Source organism: Uloborus diversus, chromosome 9 (genome assembly GCF_026930045.1).
Source record: "Uloborus diversus isolate 005 chromosome 9, Udiv.v.3.1, whole genome shotgun sequence".
NCBI classification, from domain to species: domain Eukaryota; kingdom Metazoa; phylum Arthropoda; class Arachnida; order Araneae; family Uloboridae; genus Uloborus; species Uloborus diversus.
The window spans coordinates 123,358,111-123,377,524 of NC_072739.1; the positions used below are offsets into that span (position 1 = coordinate 123,358,111).

Here is a 19,414-nt window from a genome sequence, read left to right on the forward strand (position 1 = left end):
TGCAATTGTTTCAATGCTCTAACTTAATTATGGCGGCAGTTACATTTTTAGCTCGAATTTGTTTAAGCTTAGCTGAAATTTAAGAACTACTTTCTTCATTAAATCTATCAATAAAAAAGTGAAGGAATTGTCCAACATTTCCATTTTCTTTTTGACACCATTGGAAAAAGTGACATTTTTTACTCCAGATCTTTTTTGACCTATGGTTGAAAAACTAAGCTTCTATCTCCAAAGGAAAAAAAGTTACAAGCGTTTTTAAGTTAAATTCGAAAAATGTCATTTTGATTCAGGTTTCAACCATTTAATTTTCAAGTTTATACCGTTACTCTTTTTTAATCCATCGTTTATTTCCTTATTTTGAATTTAATTTCTTAAACTGATTTTATTTTGTGTTTCCATGGTTACGCTTTTACAATCCATCTTTTGCGTTTTAATTTCTTAAAAGTATTTTAATATCTGTCATCATTGTTTGGAAGGAAAATTTTGCATGATCTTTTTTTTTCTTTCATTTAATCCTGATTGTTGAATATATGTCACTTGAAACAATTTTGATTCTCAAGGTAGACCGAGCAAAGCCAGGCAACGTAGCTAGTTCTGTATAAAATGCTTACTCTCCTAGCATTTTACCTTGCCAGACGTCTTGGTTTGACCGGGACAGTCCCAGTTTTCAGACAAAATCCCATTGTCCCAGCCAGCCCAGGTAGCATCAACTCATCGGATTTTGCTCGGCCGATCATCGACTCCTCCTAAACTCATCGCGTAATGCACGCTGATATCGTTGCGATCAGAATCCGAGAACGGTTTTCGATGAGCTGTTTTTTATTGGAAAACTATATCCTTATGATCAAATTTTCCGATGAAAATTTGTCGAGCTGCATTTCATCGGAAAAAGAGATCGTAACGATCAACTTTACCGATGAAAATTTGTCGATCTACGTTTCATCGGAAAAACAGATCATAACGATCAAATTTTCCGATGAAAATTTGCTGAGCTGCATTTCATCAGAGAAAGAGATCGTAACGATCAAATTTTCCGATGAAAATTTGCAGAGCGAAATTTCACCAGAAAAAAAGATCGTAACGATCAAGTTTTCCTATGAAAATTTGCCGAGTTACATTTCATCTTAAAAAAAGTAGGTCGTTTAAATTTTCCGATAAAAATTTTCCCAATCTAAAATTTTAGGAAATCTCCCAACTGTTAAAATAGGATAAGTTTTATTATTCGAATATCCGACTATTGATCAAACGTAAGACTAAACGGATCAAATAAAGAATCGGACGGAAGAATCGGAGGAAAAATGACAGAGACTTTGACTCCGAATCCGACTCCTGGATTTTGGAAGGATTTACTCCGATTTGCTGCAAAATTAATTCAATTTTAACTCCACGATTCCAACCCCGATTACCTCACTGGAATTGCTAACAAAATGAGACTCCGACTCTTGAATGATTTCTCTCTATCTTCAAAACAATTCCACTCCGTTCAATTTGACTCCCAAAATTACCGACTCCGACTCTTCATTAGCTGGAGTCACAAGTATATTCACAGAATAAAATTCTCACTTTCCGTTCAGAAATCTGTCATGGCCTTGCCATCCGATAGATGGCGCCAAAAATGATTTTCCATTCAATACATTATTTTCCTCCTTGGAAAGAGCATTACTTGTCTAGTGGTTAGCATATGAATCTCGTATTCCAGAGGTCTAGGGTTCGATTCCCGGCTATAGCGACTTAGATTGAGCTCATGAATCACGTTCATCAAAAGTTGTTAAATTAGGAATTAAATAAACAAGTTATTAAAAAAAACTAGAATATATTAAATAGTTGTCCCAAATGACGTCATCCGAAAATACATTTCTTGAAAGTTTTCAAGATGGCGGAAGGGTCACGTTATCATCCAAGACCCCCCTTCCCACTGTTAATTTTTTTCCCTCCTGCTTGTCCCTATATCGCAGTTGTTACTACTTCTCATCGTATTTTCATCCTAAATTCATCGCCTCGGAACAGCACTGCTCGTATATTGCTCCAAATCTCATCGCCTCGGGACAGCACTGCTCGTACATTGCTCCAAATCTCATCGGTATAGGGAGCAAAATTTATTGGATTCCGATGATCGGATTCTACTATTGCCGATGAGACATATTGGAGCAATTTCCGATGAAAACTCATCGGAATCCGATCATTGGCCGATCAAAGTTTGATCGGATTTCGATGAACAGCCGATGATCGGCCGATGAGTTGATGCTACTCGGGAGTTTACTTCACATCCTGGAAAAATATCAATTTAGTTACAAATGACCAAAGTGGTCTAAAAATTAATTAACTGAAGGATTATTTAGGATAATTACTTTGTCATTTGTAACTTTGACTTGTAAAATTAATACCGGATTAACTTTTGAGAATTTTTACAATTTGGTTAAAACTAAAAGAGACTATTAAAAAAAATCCTATAAAATGAAAAGTATATCTAATTATTGTTCAATTCTTTATTCCTCATTCAAAGTGTTTTTTTCTAACTAAAATAAATTGTTAATATTTACATCTAAGAAGTGAAATGTTCAAATTTTATCTGCTTCTGTCATTTTTTTTTTACTACCACTGTTTTAGGTTCATACTTAGTAACCATGTATTCATAGCATAGAGAAAAAACAGCCATATAAAAATCAGCCACAAGTGTGTACACTTTTAAATATTGGGGGGGGGGGGGGCTTCCTGTTCCCGGTTGAGCATTTCAGAAATCTGGCAATCCTACCTATGTACATAATACTTTTTGAAGGTGTTTTTCATTTTTGTTCCACGTAGCATTTTAAGTGGTTAAAAGGAATAAATAAATAAATGAATCTCCAATAGAATTAGTATTAATTTTGTCTCACTTTTAGTATTTTAAAAACTTTTGCTTTGTCATTTTATTTCAATACCAGTATTAAATCTCCATTCATATGGAATATTTTTAGTCTCACAATCAACTTATGGTTACGCATCTGCTAATACCGAAACAAACAGGTACTGCTGATTCCTGTACAACTGATAATGAGGAAGATATTTTTATGTATCAAGACAAATATGACCTTATTACACTTGGTTGGATTCATGTAAGTTGTTGCATAAATTATTTCAAATTAAATATGCTTGTAAAATAAACCAAACGCGTTTTTAAAAAATCATTGCTTCCTTTTATATGCTTTAAATCCACTGGATTTTAATGTTATTGGGAAAAGGAAAAAAAAAAAGATAAAGAACACATTGCTTATTTAATGTTTTATTTTTGTATGTAGAAAAGTTTCTTAATAAATGTTTGTACACGGAAGGGAATAATGAGTTAAAATATTATCATTTAGTTATCACTTATGCAATGATTTAAAATTTGTGATCATAATTTGCATTTTTTGTTTAATTTTGTTACTCACCTAAAAATCTTCTTTGTAGTTTTACAGACATCATTTTTAATCTTTATCATTTGCAACCTATGATTCTACGAAGGAAACTTCAATTTCTTTATACAGGGTGTTTCAAAATTAATATCCCAATTTCAAAAATAACAGCGATTCAGATTTTAAACCTTTTTGATTGAATTTTGTATAAGTAGAAAAAGTAGCCCCTTAGTCAGGAAAACTGAGATGGGCACAGTAGGCCTTAGCTCCCATGGGTTGTCATGCCACTAGGTAAATTTTCAAAGTTTACGCTGTTGCTGTCAAGTAGTGCTTGCTTACTTTTTTTTTGCCCGCCATTTCATTTAAAATCATTTATACCACGCTGTGCTAGTGCACCTTCCCTGCGTATAAGACGAAAATAACTAGGACATAGGCATATGCTGTGCAAACATATATAACAGGTACTGAACATATTGGACACCTTTAATTTGGTTAGTACAATTTTTTTATACATTACCTGTGTATTGTAAAACTCATCTGAAGTGTGTGTGTTCAATATTTTCCATATTATGTACGTTTTAAATCGAGTCATTCTTTGTGAATCACCTTGTATTTTAAAAGTAAGTTAGGGATTAAAAACTTTATTACATCATAAAAGTTTTAAATGCTGCATTCTGTAAATCATTTTTAATCCAGTAAATAATTCTTAATGATTTATGAAAGTTTTCATTATTATTATATTATTTTTATTGATGTATAACTTGAAATTAATTTAAAACTTTATCATATGATTATTGCTCATATGATAATTAAAAATTTGTGAGTAAGATGTGCATTTTCTTGTACATAATTTTTTGTTATATGTCTGAAAATTATTCTTTGTATTTTTGCAGACTCATCCAAGTCAAACAGCTTTCATGTCCAGTGTTGATTTGCACACTCATTGTTCTTATCAATTGATGATGCCAGAAGCTATTGCAATTGTTTGTGCTCCTAAATATGAAAAGTAATATTTAAATACTTTATAAATGTAAATCTTACATTAAAATATTACCAAGTGTTTTTGCAGAAGTTTAGTATTTCCTCATTTGGAGTATGCTGTTCAGTTTTGATCTCCTTATCTTCAGAAAATGATTATTTTATGAGAAAGGACACAAAAAATGACTACTAGGCTAGTAAGGGTACTCTCTGATTCAAATTATGGTATCAAACGTAAAAGGCTTAATATGTATATAAACATTTTTCAGTTTATTTCTTTGGTATACTGTTCAAAATTTAAAACTTCGTTAAAATGTTTATTTTGGCAAAGATTTTCAAAATTCTAGGAGTTTTGTGCTTTTCTCTCATTGTACAATTTCACTTTTTTCGGCACACTTTTCATCTTTCTAACATTGTTTGGCCAATCAAGTCTTTTGCGCCATCGAACCCAATATAACCAACCAACTTAATATGTATAGTCTGACAGTGCAGCTCTGTGAAAAAAGACTAGGAAGAACTTAATACATTCTTAAATGTAACCCTGAAGTGATTTCAATGCTGGTGCATGGATAATAATATGTTAGTAAACATAAATAAAACTACCAGTCAATTTTTTACCCTCAACGGACAGCCCTTTGTTTCTGAACTTGTTTATCGGGTTGAACCTTTCCCATTTAATGACTCTTCAGTAGTAATTGTGTAGCACCAGTGGGGTGGATAATAAAAATTACGAATAACCTGAAAAAAAGTCTGAAAATGCAGAGCAAATAAAATAAAAGTTGTTTGCTAAAAAGCAATTGTTTTGTGCATAAAATGTGATACAAACAGTGAAAATATATGTAGTATGTACGTTCAAAATTAACTGTATTTTATTAGTCAATGCACATAAAAGCAGTATGGAAACAGTGTATTTTCGATAACGTTGAGGTAAGCTAATTTTTGTGCTAAATTTCACCTCACTCAAAGAGACAAAATCATTTTCATCAAAATTTTAAAATTTGCTTTTTATTGAAAAAGCCAGTCATTTGTTTTGTTTATTGTCGTGAAACCATTTTCTTAATTCTTGACTGCATTTTTCTTAGCATCTGTTTTTCAGTCAACTGTGCCCCATCTTAAACCTCAATATTAGTGTAGTTATTGTGTTGTTAAACTGTTTCATGTGTCAGGCGGGCCTGAACTTTGAACTCTTCTTCTTGACTTTCACCATGCTCTTCTTTTTCTCCTATTGCATTATTTGCGATCTCTTAATCTGCCATTTAATTGAGTGCAGTATTTTTCTCCTATGATAAATCCTTGCAAATCCTTGCATATAAATGAACAATATCACTATGATTAATATAATTTTTATATCAAAAACACTAGTTGAAAAAATAAATATGGGATATATATCGTGATATATATCATGATATCGGCAAACCCTGATTATTGCATAATATTCCTATTTTTAAATAAAACTATATTGCATTATTTTGAATGTGTTTAAAAATTGTTTCTTTATGCATCTTTGTTGATAGTTCATGCTTAAGCATGAGCAAAATACTACATATTTCAAACATATGTCTTAGTCTGAGTTCAAATGTTTTGTTAATTGTTGCCATTCCCTTTCAGTACTAGCATATTTTCTTTGACTCCTGATTATGGTGTTGATTATATTTCTCAGTGCAGACAGAAAGGTTTTCATCCTCATCCAAATGAGCCAGTTATTTATGAAGTAAGACTTATTTAATTGTAAAATTCATAAAACAAGTTTTTTAAAAAAGGATTTTGATGAAACTTGATGGGATATTATCAGATGTCATAAATTAAGTGTTAAAATCATAGGACTGCACCCTTTCTTACCTAACGCTTAGATTACCATGATTTTTACCACAATATTTTTTTTTCCAATTTCTGCTGAAAAACATTTTTGTTGAAGCATTATTATCTACTAAGTAATAAACAAATAATCGTGAAAATTCTATGTAATGTATATTCTTCAGTGAACCTAAACCTGAACGGATGTGCGCTATCAAATACTAACTGCTCAAAAAGTAGTTTTAAGCCCATCGGTTTGCGGATAAAAAGGTTTCTTTTGTAGGGACTACTATTTAATGTTTTTTATCTGCTTAAAAGTAGCTATAAAAATGTAAATAATGTTTGTACAATGGTATAGGTATTACATTTAAAAACTCCCTTTTTAAAAGCCATCCTACTTATTAGATGTCTATTTACACATAACTCAAACAATTTCTCTGCTAAGTTTCTTGTTAATTGTTGAAAAAAGCGAATGAAATATTAATAATGTTAAAATTTAACGAGTTATGGATTTTTAGTGACCAATAATTGATGTTTACAAAGTTGCTCCAAAATGGCAATTGTTTTGCTCCGGAAGATGCTCCAAAACGCTCTGAAATTATTTAGAGACCAATTTCAAATCAACTTTTGTGTTTTACATCACATTTGTAGACTATTAATGTTAAATAGCTAAATAATTTTCAGGTCTTTGCAAATAGTTGCACTAAATTTGTCAGTTTTCATTAAAAAAAATACTAAACTTATGTTTGTCACTTTATTTTGAGATGAAGATCATATTACTATGCATAATGAATTCAATCTTTTTCTTTTTTTAGGAAAGTATTCATGTGAAACTTGATACTCAAGCTACAATCACAGTTGTTGATCTGAGAAAATAAGTGCTAGCATATAAAAAACTTCTTTTCTAGTCGAGCTATATGAATTCTTTAGTTGTAAATATTTTTCAAATTAAGTTTAAAATTGCTTTTTATTTTCCCCTTGTAGTCTGTTCATTAAAATTGTCATAAAAGCTTCTTTACTGCTTTGCAGGAGAATATTTTTTATTTTGCTGCTCTGTTAACTATCAGAAACTTCATTACAAAATAAATGGATTCCATTTGTATTCCTTCATTTAACCCTTTAAGGAAGATGACAAAATTACTGAGGTGAGACAGGGTGAGAGGAAGTGGATCCTAGTGATGCTACTGTGTCTGTTAACTGAAGAAAGTACTGATCTAGGTGGATTAAAATAAAGCCGCTATTCCTCTAAGGGTTGAAACGTTATGCCTAAAGAAGTTGGCTTATTTAAAATGATATATTATTAATTAAAGAAGCTAAATTATTCTTTTCATAAGCATTCCAAGTATTGTTAAATTATTTTGTGATGTAGTTTTTAGGGCGTTACTAATAATATAAAACTATGTAAATACTAAATATTTAATATATTTTTAAACAAAGTATGTACATGTGTATGTATTTAGCTTATATTAAACCTGTGATAGAAATATCATATTTCAAAAATATTTTATAAAGTTTTATTTAGTTTGAAATGTAAGTATGGGTTAGTATTTAACCACTTCAATTGTTCACGAAGGTTTTCAGAAAAAAAAAAAGATAAAGAAATTTTTACCAAATTTTTTCATTAAATCTTTGGAAATTTCCCAGTGGTTGATGTGGTAAAAATTTTGCAAGTACAGTAGAGTCTCGAAAATCCGAGTCCTGAAAATTCAACTTTCCGCTTAATCCGAGGTACACTATATTTTAAGTTATATTTTTTAGTAGCTCAAAATTTGATTTTCATTAAAATCTGAAACTAGAAATATTTTTATTGCTGTAAAACTTACATCCTACGTACAGTGTATAATAAAGATACCTTGAGAGGCTGGTTATGTTTTGGTTGCCTTTTCCACACAAATGCGTACAGGAACCAAGAAAAAAATAAGTTAACATTCGTTTAGACGCAACTAAAAGAAAATTTATGTTGAAATTTGACTAATAAATTTTCGTGAAGACAATAGTTCCTTCTCTTTATGCAAGGAAGTAAAAGGTGCTCCTCTGTATGTCTTACGAGTCGTGTAAATTTTAAATCTAGAAGAATTTTCCGGATAAACCGAATTTTCAGTGATCCAAGATAAAGTGAGCCCCAATTACCTCAGATTTTCAAGACTCCACTGTATAAACATTGAGAGTAATGGGAGGAAAAGCTTCCCACATTCAATATTTGTATTAATGATTGAGATTGATTTTTTATAAATGAAATGTAAAATAATCTAGGATGTATTTTGCAATGAATTCTCATCTTAATTGCTATTTTAAAAAGCATATTTCATTTTATAATCTGTGTACATTGCTATTAAAATATGTTATTGGTTTGAATTGAAATATAATTCTTTGTGAAATATTGAAACTGACAGAACTGTAAAGAAGCAAAGAAAATCTTAAATTAGATATATACTTAAAGATCTTCAAGCATTGTTTATACTTACAGTGAATTCAGTGTCATATATTATTATAATTTTCAACAATATCTTGAGTCACAAGGCAGGCTAGCACTAGAGATTTCATGGGAGGATTGTGTAATTTCATATCATGATATATTTTAGAATAATAATGTCTTTAAATTCATAGTTAATGCATAAAAATATATATAATGTATTATAATTATACTGAAAAAGTAATTCTGTTGTGTCTTTATGAATGCAAGCTGTGATCTTTCTGTTTTGTTAAATTAGTTTTGTTTGGCAATAATTGTTCTGTGTGTAATGCACACAGGAGTTGAGGCCTTACTATGTTGCCTTTGATTATTTTGTTAATAAAAAGTATGATTCATACTGTTTTTCTGCTGTTTGTTAAATACTATTATAGTGTAAATAAATTAAAATAATTTGTTTGTTGCTTTTCTCATTATGTTTGTTATGTTTTCAATAGACACTTATTTAAAAAAAAAGTTTCTCTTTACTCTAAAAATTGCGAAGCCCCCCCCCCCCCCAAAGCAAGACTCCCCCTAAAAAAAGAAAAATACCCCTCAAAACACCCTACCTAAAAATTTCAATGGCGCTGTCTGCTATATATCCTCCCCCCCAGGTGGGCATCTCTGGTATCTGTAATCTTCACTTGTGTTTTGTTTATAGATAAAATTATATTTATAGCATGCTCTTGTCCTTTTTTTTTTTGCAAATTTGCTTCTTCGTTTGAAATTTGCAAATAAAATTTAGTTCGAAGTTTTTATGCTTCGACAATAAAGTTAATAAAACGGCATCAAACAGCAAAAAGACAAATTTATTCTGGAAAAAAAAATTTTTGAAAAAAGTTTGTCTTTGAAAGAAAAAACATACTAAGGGGATTTTCTAAAAAAAGGTTTAATAAAATATAAACTATTTTAACATTGTCGGTGTAGCAATTTTTCATGGACCAACAGAAAATGACCTGAGACGTGGTACAGTGAAACTTTTCCGAGCGGCCACCCCTCTCAATGGCCACTTTTTGCGGCAGAGATTTTTTAGCCCATAGACCTAATGTTAAAAACCACCCCTAGCAACGGCCACCTAACCCTTCTGAACGGCCGCTGAGTGGATGCACCCATTCCATTTTTCAGGAAAATCTATTCACTTTCTGTTTCTAATCTGCAGTTTTTACTTCCTTTTTGCAAAAAGGAAGTATTGTATTCGCGAAAAAATTTTCACTCAAAAATCGATCTTAATTTCCATTTTGCTCAACTCCGAATGAATATTGGGCTTTTTTCGACCTGACCACACGTGCATATATTCCTAAGAACGTACAGACGCCCGAAATATCCATTTTGACGTTTCCTGAGTTAATTACAACGAGTTTTCTCGTGACGTCTGTATGTATGTATGTATGTTGCATGACTGAAGAACGGTATATCCTAGAAAGTTGAAATTTGGTATGTAGGCTCTTAGTGGGGTCTTAATTATGCACCTCCTCCTTTGGTTGCATACAGGTGTTTCTAAAGGGACCTTTTGCACCTTTTTGGGGGCAAATCATTGTTGATTTTGATTCAAATTCAAGTGGTCTTATTATTTGGGCGGACAATTAGCAATGCATAGCAGGTCTTTTGGTCACCAAGCTTTTTCACCAACTTGGTGACAAATTTGGCGATTTTTTTTAATTTTTTAAATCTGGTTTTAATTTGACCACTGTTGGTGATATTTAGAGAGTTAACTATTTAAATCACATTAAAATTGCAATAATTTGGAAAATAACATTAAATTGGTGTAAAAAGAAGTCATGTGATGCACACATCAGCTCGTTTAGTTCAAAGAGAAGAATTCTCATTGGTCTTTAATGAATTCCGATTAATTTTGTAGTAAAAATGTCACTCGTGTTTATTTTATTAGTTGGTCAGTGTGTATGTGTAATCTGGGTTGCAAACAACACTGTCGGGGATCATTTTTTGAATCTTGAACTACTTATTGAAATTCTGAGCAATATGAACGTGGAAAATCGGCGAGAGAATTAATAGAGTACGATTTCAAATTCTTTCCAGCACGAAACAGCAGGAGAGCTTTGATAATTACCCTGCCGACTGAAACAAACATTTTCTGGTTAACGAGTCAGCGAAAATAAGCGTTTTTCAATCATATCTAATATTAGTTTGAGATTGGTTTAAATTATCTAATCAGTTTGCTGTATGTATTAACGTCTTTTGAGCAAATACATTTTTATGCTTTTCAGGCACTAATTCTGCCTCTGACAAACAATTTACTAATGTGTTTTGTAATCATGAGCAAACAAAACTTTCAGCTGAAGTAAATTTGGGGATAATAAATAAAGTCATCGAAAATTCAGATGCAATGACAAATAAATTGGTTAGAGCAATTTATTTGTCATTTTGAATTGAAAAACCATTTGAATTAAATAATATACTATTTCCCTTTTAGAATGGTCTCAAACTTCATTCTATGTATTAAACTTTCTTATGTTCTGTATTATAGAGTTATATTGCAACTGTAACATAAACCCTTTAAAGCGGTCACCCCCTTTCAATGACCGAAATTTTGCAGAATGAAGGGTTGGCCGCTCAGAGAGGTTTCACTGTACAGTGAATAAAATGGACAATGTAAAATGGTGGTTCCTCTGTATTTAGTTGCATCACACAGCAAAGAGACAAATTTTTCTGGAAAAGAAAAAAGACTTAGAGAAAAAGTGTCTGAGAGTCTTGTAGAGGAAATATGATTTACATCTGTTTTGAGAAAAACGTGCTAAGTAAATTTTCTGAAAAAAAGAAACATAAAATCTGGACGATTTTAACATTATCAATATAGCAATTTTTCATGGACCAATGGAAAATAGCATCAGAAGCGGTATAACATATGAAATGGACAACGTACAATTGTGGTGCAGTGTGATTCCACGATTTAGTTTACAAGAATGATGGTAAGCAATATTCAGGTTTTTTAATTTGCCCTGTATGTGTACAAGTTTACCATAATTTACGTAGGCCAAATGCAGACACCCTCATCATATGGTATTTTTGTCCTGATAACCATCGATAGCCAGCTGATAACGCCTGGCAAACTTGTCTATTTTTACATTCCATAAAAGTTTACATAATTTTTAAATAGCAGATTTATGCTTAAAATAATGTACAAAAATTTGAACACTAAAGAAAAATCAAGGATAAATTTAAAAACAATTGAATGTTGAAATGAAATTATGTCAATTGTAACTTTTCATTCCAAAATATGACCTTTTAAAAGTGAACCAATTGTGACAGACAAATTGTGAGAGCAATACATTTTATGCTTTGACAAAAGGGGGTTTTCCCAACTACAAAACATATGTTTTGTAGTAAGTTACCGCCCTAAGCCAGGGCTAAGGCAGGCTTAAAATACAAAAATATTTATATACTTAAAATATTTTAAGTACAAAACATATGTGCTCATTTTTTTCCTTCCAAATTTGATTATACTACTAAATGATTGATGTACGCTAATATAAATCACAATCACAAGCATTATTAATTCGAAATAATACATAACTTATTGAATAAAAGAGTCTAAAAATTAAAACTGATTAAAGTCGTAATCATTAGGAAATTCAGCAAGTGTTGCTAATTGAAATACTGAGAATGTGCGACAAATATATAATTTTTTATGCAGTGAATAGGGACTCCGTAAACTCTTATTTAGAAAATAACTTAAGATCTTAGGAAATAAATAGGAATTGCTTTCTAAAATGAAATCAATACACGGCAGCTACTTGAAATCTCGCCAGACATTTATAATCTCATAGCCAGACCTCGCCAGACATATAAATCATTCATTTATAATCTGATTTATAAAATACACATGCAAACATTAAAAGAAAAAAAAAAAGTGCAAATACAAATCTTTAAAAAACGAATAACCATTATCCTTTGTAGCTTTACAATAAGCGAGCTTTCTTGTAAACTGGTTACAAATCTCATTCGTCAATTGAAGGTTCTACCTCTGCACTCGTTTTATAGATAACTGATCAATTATGAATTATGCTCAGTTTGATTAAAACGTCCATAAACCGCATGCACACACACAAAAAAAAGACTACAAAAATGTAACGTTTATAATAGTTCTAAAACGTGACATTTTCAATATTTATGGTTGTATCTTTTAAATAATAATCAAGCTGAGTTGTCACATTTGTTTGATGCATTTTCATACTTGTATAGCAGGGGTGCCCCCCCTCTCCATAAGAAATAGTGCACCCCCAAAAGCTTGACCTCCTGATTCTGCGGCGACAGAAAACTGCTTACATTTTTCTCCTGATTTTTTTTCCCCATTATAATGACATTTAGCCAAAAATCTTCATCTTTCATAAAATTTACCCTTAATTGTTCATTCAATAAGTTCTTTTACGCATTAATATGCTATATTTGAATTTTATCTGTAAATGTGAAAATGTTCGAAGGTCACACCATATATGTTTATTCACATCATAACATCGTCTTAAAGAAAACTGTCTTAGACTTTTCAAGAAATGTTTATTCTCACACATTATATTTTATATTACTTCTTGGCTTTTTAAGTTTCTGAAATTTTTGATTGGTGTGATTAGCTGCTGTTTTGCAATCAAGATGTACTATTATGAGCAAAAGTATTTAAACACTTTCAAAAATTCACATTTTTACGGATTTCTCAAGAAATTAAATACCAATCGCTCAGTAATTTTTTTCAAAAGTATTTGTAAAAAGTATACTCCAGCTGTCATTTTCCAATAAAAAATAGGTCTACTATTCATTTTGGGGACCAGCAACAAATTGAGGAAAACTAATCTTTTTAATCATCCTTCATTGCAAATAGCTGGAAACAAACTGTAAATTTCAGAAATAAGTTAATAAACTATAATAATATTCATTTTTATATTTTCGCGAAAGTATCTTTTATACCAACGGAGATATATAAGCATTTCTTTCAAAAATACAAATTTTATTTGAATGCTTTCGGCTCATAACACGCAGAGTTTTCCGTCAAACATTACTAAACTTTCAGAATATTTAACAGCATACACGAGAAATCTTTGCTAATAATAAAGCTGAAAGTCTCTCTGTCCGGATCTCTGTCTGTCAGGATCTCTGTGACGCGCATAGCGCCTGGACCGTTCGGCCGATTTTCATGAAATTTGGCGCAAAGTCAGTTTGTAGCATGGGGGTATGCACCTCGGAGCGATTTTTTCGAAAATTCGACGTGGTTCTTTTTCTATTCCAATTTTAAGAACAAAATTATCGTAAGATGGACGAGTAAATTACAAGATTATCATAACGTGGAACTGTAACATGGGCACAAGCCAATTGGCAAGAAAATTCACCATACATTATTTGTAAATATACAGGCGAACCAAAAGACCTTTTTATTTTCTATTTCGGGCAAAGCCGTGCGGGTACTACTAGTATAATAATAAAATTTGAGGTCTAAATATTAAAAATGTGATGAAATATGAACGATTAAAGCAATTGAATTTTCACTGTATAAGCGTGAAAGATATCAATTTGTAGCCTTTAGGACCAACGTCCAAATAGATCTTGAAACTCGTGATAAAATTCCAGTTCGATGTCTTAAAAATTTAAAAAGTTATCAGTGATCTAATAAGCCGAATTTAAATCATTCTTAGATAGGCGACGAATCTATAAGGGGTCGTTCGCCAACCGGCAAGACTTTGTTGTTAGAGTGATTCACGATAAAAACTTTTTTTGCTAACGATCTCTCACGAGCCGCCGCCTATCCAAGAATTGTTGAAATCTCTGTGGGTATAACAGATATTTTCACGAAAATATAAAAATTCTACATAGTTTGTTGACTTATTTCTGAAATTTTCAGCTATTCACAATGAAGGATGATTAAAAACCTTTTTTTATGTTTGCTCAATTTGTTGCTAGGCCCCCTAAAATGAATAGTAGACTTAATGTTTGTTGGAAAATCACAGCTGGAGAAAAACTTTTTTGAGAAAAAAGAATTACAGAGCAGTTAGTTAATTATTTCTCGAGAAATCCGTAAAAATGAATTTTTGAAAGTGTCCTAATACTTTTGGTTATATAGTGTAGTTGTGTACAGGCCCGACACGAGGCTATGTCAGCCTAGTCGGAAACTAGGGGCACGGGCCTTGGGGAAGGGGGGGGGGAGGCTCCGCGACACTGACGCAAAAAAGAAAGAAATAAGAAGAAAAAAAAGAAAGGCAGAAAGAAAAAAGAGAAAATTCCAAATAACTATAAGAAAAACATAAAGACTAAGTAAAATTTACTTTTTGGTAATTAGTGTTGGGGCACTTAAAATAGAGTCAACTGTTTTCTGGTAAGCAGTTTTGGACCCCCCCCCCTCTTTTTCTTTTCTTTTCCCCTTTTCTTTGCCCCCATTTCTTTTCTTTTTTGGGGGGGGGGAGCACCTTGGCTCTCTGCGTCCTTGGTTGTGTAACAGTAGTACTTTCTACAAAATACTACTACTACTACTAATAATAATAAAAGTTCTTCCAAAAAATGTAAAATTTCAAAAATTTTTGAGATGGTGATTTTTAAAAATTTAAATGATTTCTAATAAATTGGAACTCAATGGTGCCAGGGGCTTGAAAATCAGTGGGGAGGGGGGGTGCTCAAACACCGAGTTCAAAAAAAAAAGGGGGGGGGGGGAGAGTGGCAAATATTTTAAATGTAACTTTCAACAAAATGTTCTTTGGTTTTCTTTCTTTCTTTTTTTTGAGAAATTATTGACGGAAAATATCAACTTTTACTTCAGGTTTTAACCGCAAAATAATTCCACAAGTACCAAAGAAAAAAAAAAAATTACAACGGAAAATATTAGCGAAAATCATAAGTCATAGAAACACTGTTTCGTTGAATTTAATGCTTTTGTAATAAGCTTAACTGAATGTTAAGAAATGTATCCTCTATAGAACTTGATTTAGTAGGTGAGGAGTGGGTACAGTTAGATAGCGAGACAACAACAATGCTTTTTGTTGGATATTTCTAATCTAGTAAAACTTTTGAAAAGTTTAGTCGAGATAACCTTTACAGACTGGTGTTATCAATCTTCCATTAGCCCATTAACTCTAACGTTCATTTAAGCAGTAGAATGATGTTGTTACTTTTCTTTGTCTGAGATTATCAGCTTTAAAGTATATACTTTGCAATGCGGGAAAAGTGAGACACCGTTAATTCGTTGCTGACTGCTCCCATGGCATTTTGTTACTAAAAGTGGAGCAATTATACATTGAATTAAATCTAATTACAACTAGACTCTTGATGCAAATAGTAATAATATAAGTTTGAAAGCTGTGCACCAACAAAATATGGATGCTTTTCTAGAGTTATGATTTTTATAGCTATATAATATCACATAAATATTTCCGTTTCGTACTTATTCTATTTAAATTATTTTTTTTTATTGAATCATTGCAATATGCTAAATGCATTAATATTTTTCCACATTTCAAAATTTCAACATGCCTAGAGAAAAGGAAGTCAGATAAGCTATTTTGCTGATTTTGTGTAACAGACAAAAAAGAAACTGTTGTACCAGTGATAGACAAAGGCTACAGCGAAAACATTTCATTTGATCCAGGCCTGGATCTGCGTACCCGCAGGCCCTGCGGGTAGAGGTTCAGAAGGGATGGGGGTGCACGTCCTTAAAGGGCCTAATGGCGCAAGAAATTGGGGCGGGGGGAGCTCTAAAACTTACTAACGTTGTAAATATACACTACTGGCCTTTGAGAAGGACCCCTTCAAATTTTTCAGGAGGGGCCCAAAATTTATTATCGATTCGGGCCAGATTTCATTCTTACTGAATATTACATCACAAGATGACACTTAATGTCGATTGACTAATCCAGAATCATCTAAATCATTCTATCTCAGACCCAACAAAATATGCGGAAGATGTCTCTGATTGTGCGTCAAGACGATATGAATCTTATCTTGCAAAATACACTAGCAGCTCTTTCCAAAACTAAACGGTAAAAATCATTCATATTTTTCAAGGTAACTTTAGATTCTTTCAAAGTTGCTATTTCAGAAAATATGTCTCACAAGGGGGGATTATGGCGCAAGTTGCGCCATTAAAATGGGGGGGGGGGGGGATTTTTTTTCCAAAAGTTTTTTCCTTTACAACATGAAATTTTTGAATTTTGGAAAGGAAAAATATTTAAACTCATTCAACAAGAAATAGATGCATTAATAATACTTTTTCCGTGTACTCTTCAGTGCCGTCGCCGTAACCTCCCTCCCCGTTTTCAGAAGTGCGGCCGACAATTTTATTTTATCGATGCAACCAACGAAGATTAATTTGATTATAGAATATTGCATTGTCATCGGGTCTGAGGTCGCGTGCCAAATTTCAAAAGAATCCGATCGCAGGAAGTGGGCAAAATTTGAGCTGCAAGATTCCGTTACAAGATACATACATACATACATACATACATACAGGTGAAGCTAATAAAAGCTTGTGAAAAAGGAAAACTCTTTGTTGTTTAAAAAAACTAAAACAGTAATTATTAATGAACAAGTGAAATAATAGTGACAAAATTATTTTTTCTGTAAAATTTGAACAGAAAATGTAATGTTAAAATACAATTTAGGAACATCCATGATTCTCTTTTATCAAGAGTATCTAAGTAAGGGACGCGGAACAGTACATTTTTATTAACACAAGAAAAAATATTCAGTACAGTACACTCTTCACTGGACCGCAGGGTGCGTATATCTGCGTACACTGTCAAAACTACGGGTGCCTTTGACTAACTATTTGGTTCCCTGGGGTGAAAACACGGGGCCTCAGGGTGCAATAGAGGGTAGGAAATGTGATCAAGGTGAATGACGCTAATAAATGTGAAAACGGAACTCCTAAATGCATGGGTGAAACGTTGGCGCATGCGCTCTCCGCTCTGACATCATTCAACCACAATCAATGGCGGACGCAAGAATAACTACGCACAAGCACTTTCCCATTGAATGAAGTACGAAATTGGATTAAAACTCATAAGTTTCTGCGATTTACTCTTTAAAGTTTCGCGTAAGTACAGGCATTTGATCATAGTGTAGCTTTTAAGGCTTTCGAACACATTTAAAAGTGTTTCAAAGGTACCATTGATTCTTCAGTTGCCGTTATGTATACATTTGCTATTTCTATCATGCATAAATTTTACCTAAAAATAGCTATCAACATTGGATAAGTAACATTTAATAATCAAAAAGCTTAAATTAGATGATATCTGAAAAGTTATTTCAACTATTAATTTTGGCTATGTGGTTTTACTTGCTTCTATTGTCAACAATCTTGTGGATTTTTAACTAAGAGATTTATTGTTAGCAATGTGATGCACTCAGCAAGTGAACGGAAACTCTAATTACGATGATGCAAATAACAAAAATATAAAAGCACGAAAAAAAAGGAAAGCGGATTGAGAAAAAGAAATTTCCTCGGCGTTATTGCTTAAAGCGAATGACTGAGCTTTTTTCGTCACTCTAGTAATAGTAAGAATGAATAACTCGTTAGAATTTGTTTTGGCTTTTAATTTATCGAAAGACTTGTGCTCTTTTATATTCTATACGGATATTCAAATGTCGAATCATATATACGTACGTACTAATGTGGTGCTCTTGATTAAAATTTCGAACGTGATGAAACGATATTATTTTTCCATGATTGCAATATAACTGAATATTGTAACGGATTCGGAGCGACTTCCACTTTCTTGAAATGAAGACACAGTTCTTGATAAAAACACAGGAGCTTTATTTACACTATGTACAGGAGAAATCGTTAACAACTGCTAAATTATTCATCAGCAATTAAGCAATTATCACACAACACCGTAAACTCAACGTTTACACACGTATTTACTTCCAAATACGAAAACAACACCGCGAAATACCTCGCGATAAACAGAGCTAATACACCCTCAGAACAAATTCTCAATCGAAACTAAACTTTTTATCCATCGCTAACGGCTTATATACACACCGAAAAGAAATCTCTCAAAGATTCCAGAAAATGCTACAACGTTCTACAACTACACTTTCATTGATAAAATCAGTGAATGAAAAAAAAAAGAATAGGGGGTTGTATACTTTAGCCATATGTTAAGGGGTCGTATATTCATTACGGGAAACTATTTACAGGTTACGTTACTACAATAATTACTATTTACAGAATTTGTAACATTGCCCCCTTCCCAAGGACTGCACGTCCCGGGCAGTACAATCCCCAGAAAGGGTGCAAACTTCTATCACAAGTTCACAAATACACACATTAAATAATAACCAATAATGCATAGGAAACACAATAACAAGCAATATTACTAAACATTAAAAGCAAAAAAAAATTATCTACAACTTTTATGTTATCAACCATGGTTGTTTACGTAATACTCATGAACTATGGCCATAATATGGGGCTAACCGATCATAATGTACAACCCTAGGTTTTGCATTAGGTGATTTTTGGATCCTCACTACGACGTCATTCAGTCGGTTAAGGACTTTGTAGGGTCCATCCCAATGCGACTGCAATTTGGGTGACAGACCTTTCCGTCGGATGGGATTCCATAACCAAACCTTGTCGCCTTCGTTGAATTCATGTCCAGTAGACCTTGTGTCGTATCGGGTCTTCATCTTCTCCGCCGCGATGTTGATTCGCTCTCGTGCGAAGTTATGAACGTCTTCCAACCGGGCCTGGAGATCCTGGATGTACTCCTCAGGCGATGAAGGCGCATCCGGAGGACGACCGAAGACGAGATCACAAGGTAGCCGAAGCTCTCGTCCGAAGAGCATCTGAGATGGGGCAAATCCGGTAGTCTCGTGGACAGCA

The 19,414-nt window shown here is 32.6% G+C and overlaps 1 protein-coding gene across 2 annotated transcripts in view; it reads left to right on the plus strand.

The window, feature by feature from the left end:
• Window positions 1-9,003, plus strand: part of LOC129229321 (STAM-binding protein-like) — a 31,951-nt gene extending 22,948 nt beyond the window's left edge. For both annotated transcript variants that reach the window (XM_054863608.1, XM_054863607.1), the window contains exons 7-10: window positions 2,955-3,092; window positions 4,265-4,377; window positions 5,958-6,060; window positions 6,959-9,003. In XM_054863608.1, coding sequence (XP_054719583.1) covers window positions 2,955-3,092; window positions 4,265-4,377; window positions 5,958-6,060; window positions 6,959-7,021 — 417 coding nt within the window. In that variant the 3' untranslated portion in view covers window positions 7,022-9,003. The remainder of the gene's footprint in view (window positions 1-2,954; window positions 3,093-4,264; window positions 4,378-5,957; window positions 6,061-6,958) is intronic.
• Window positions 9,004-19,414: the final 10,411 nt, after the last annotated feature.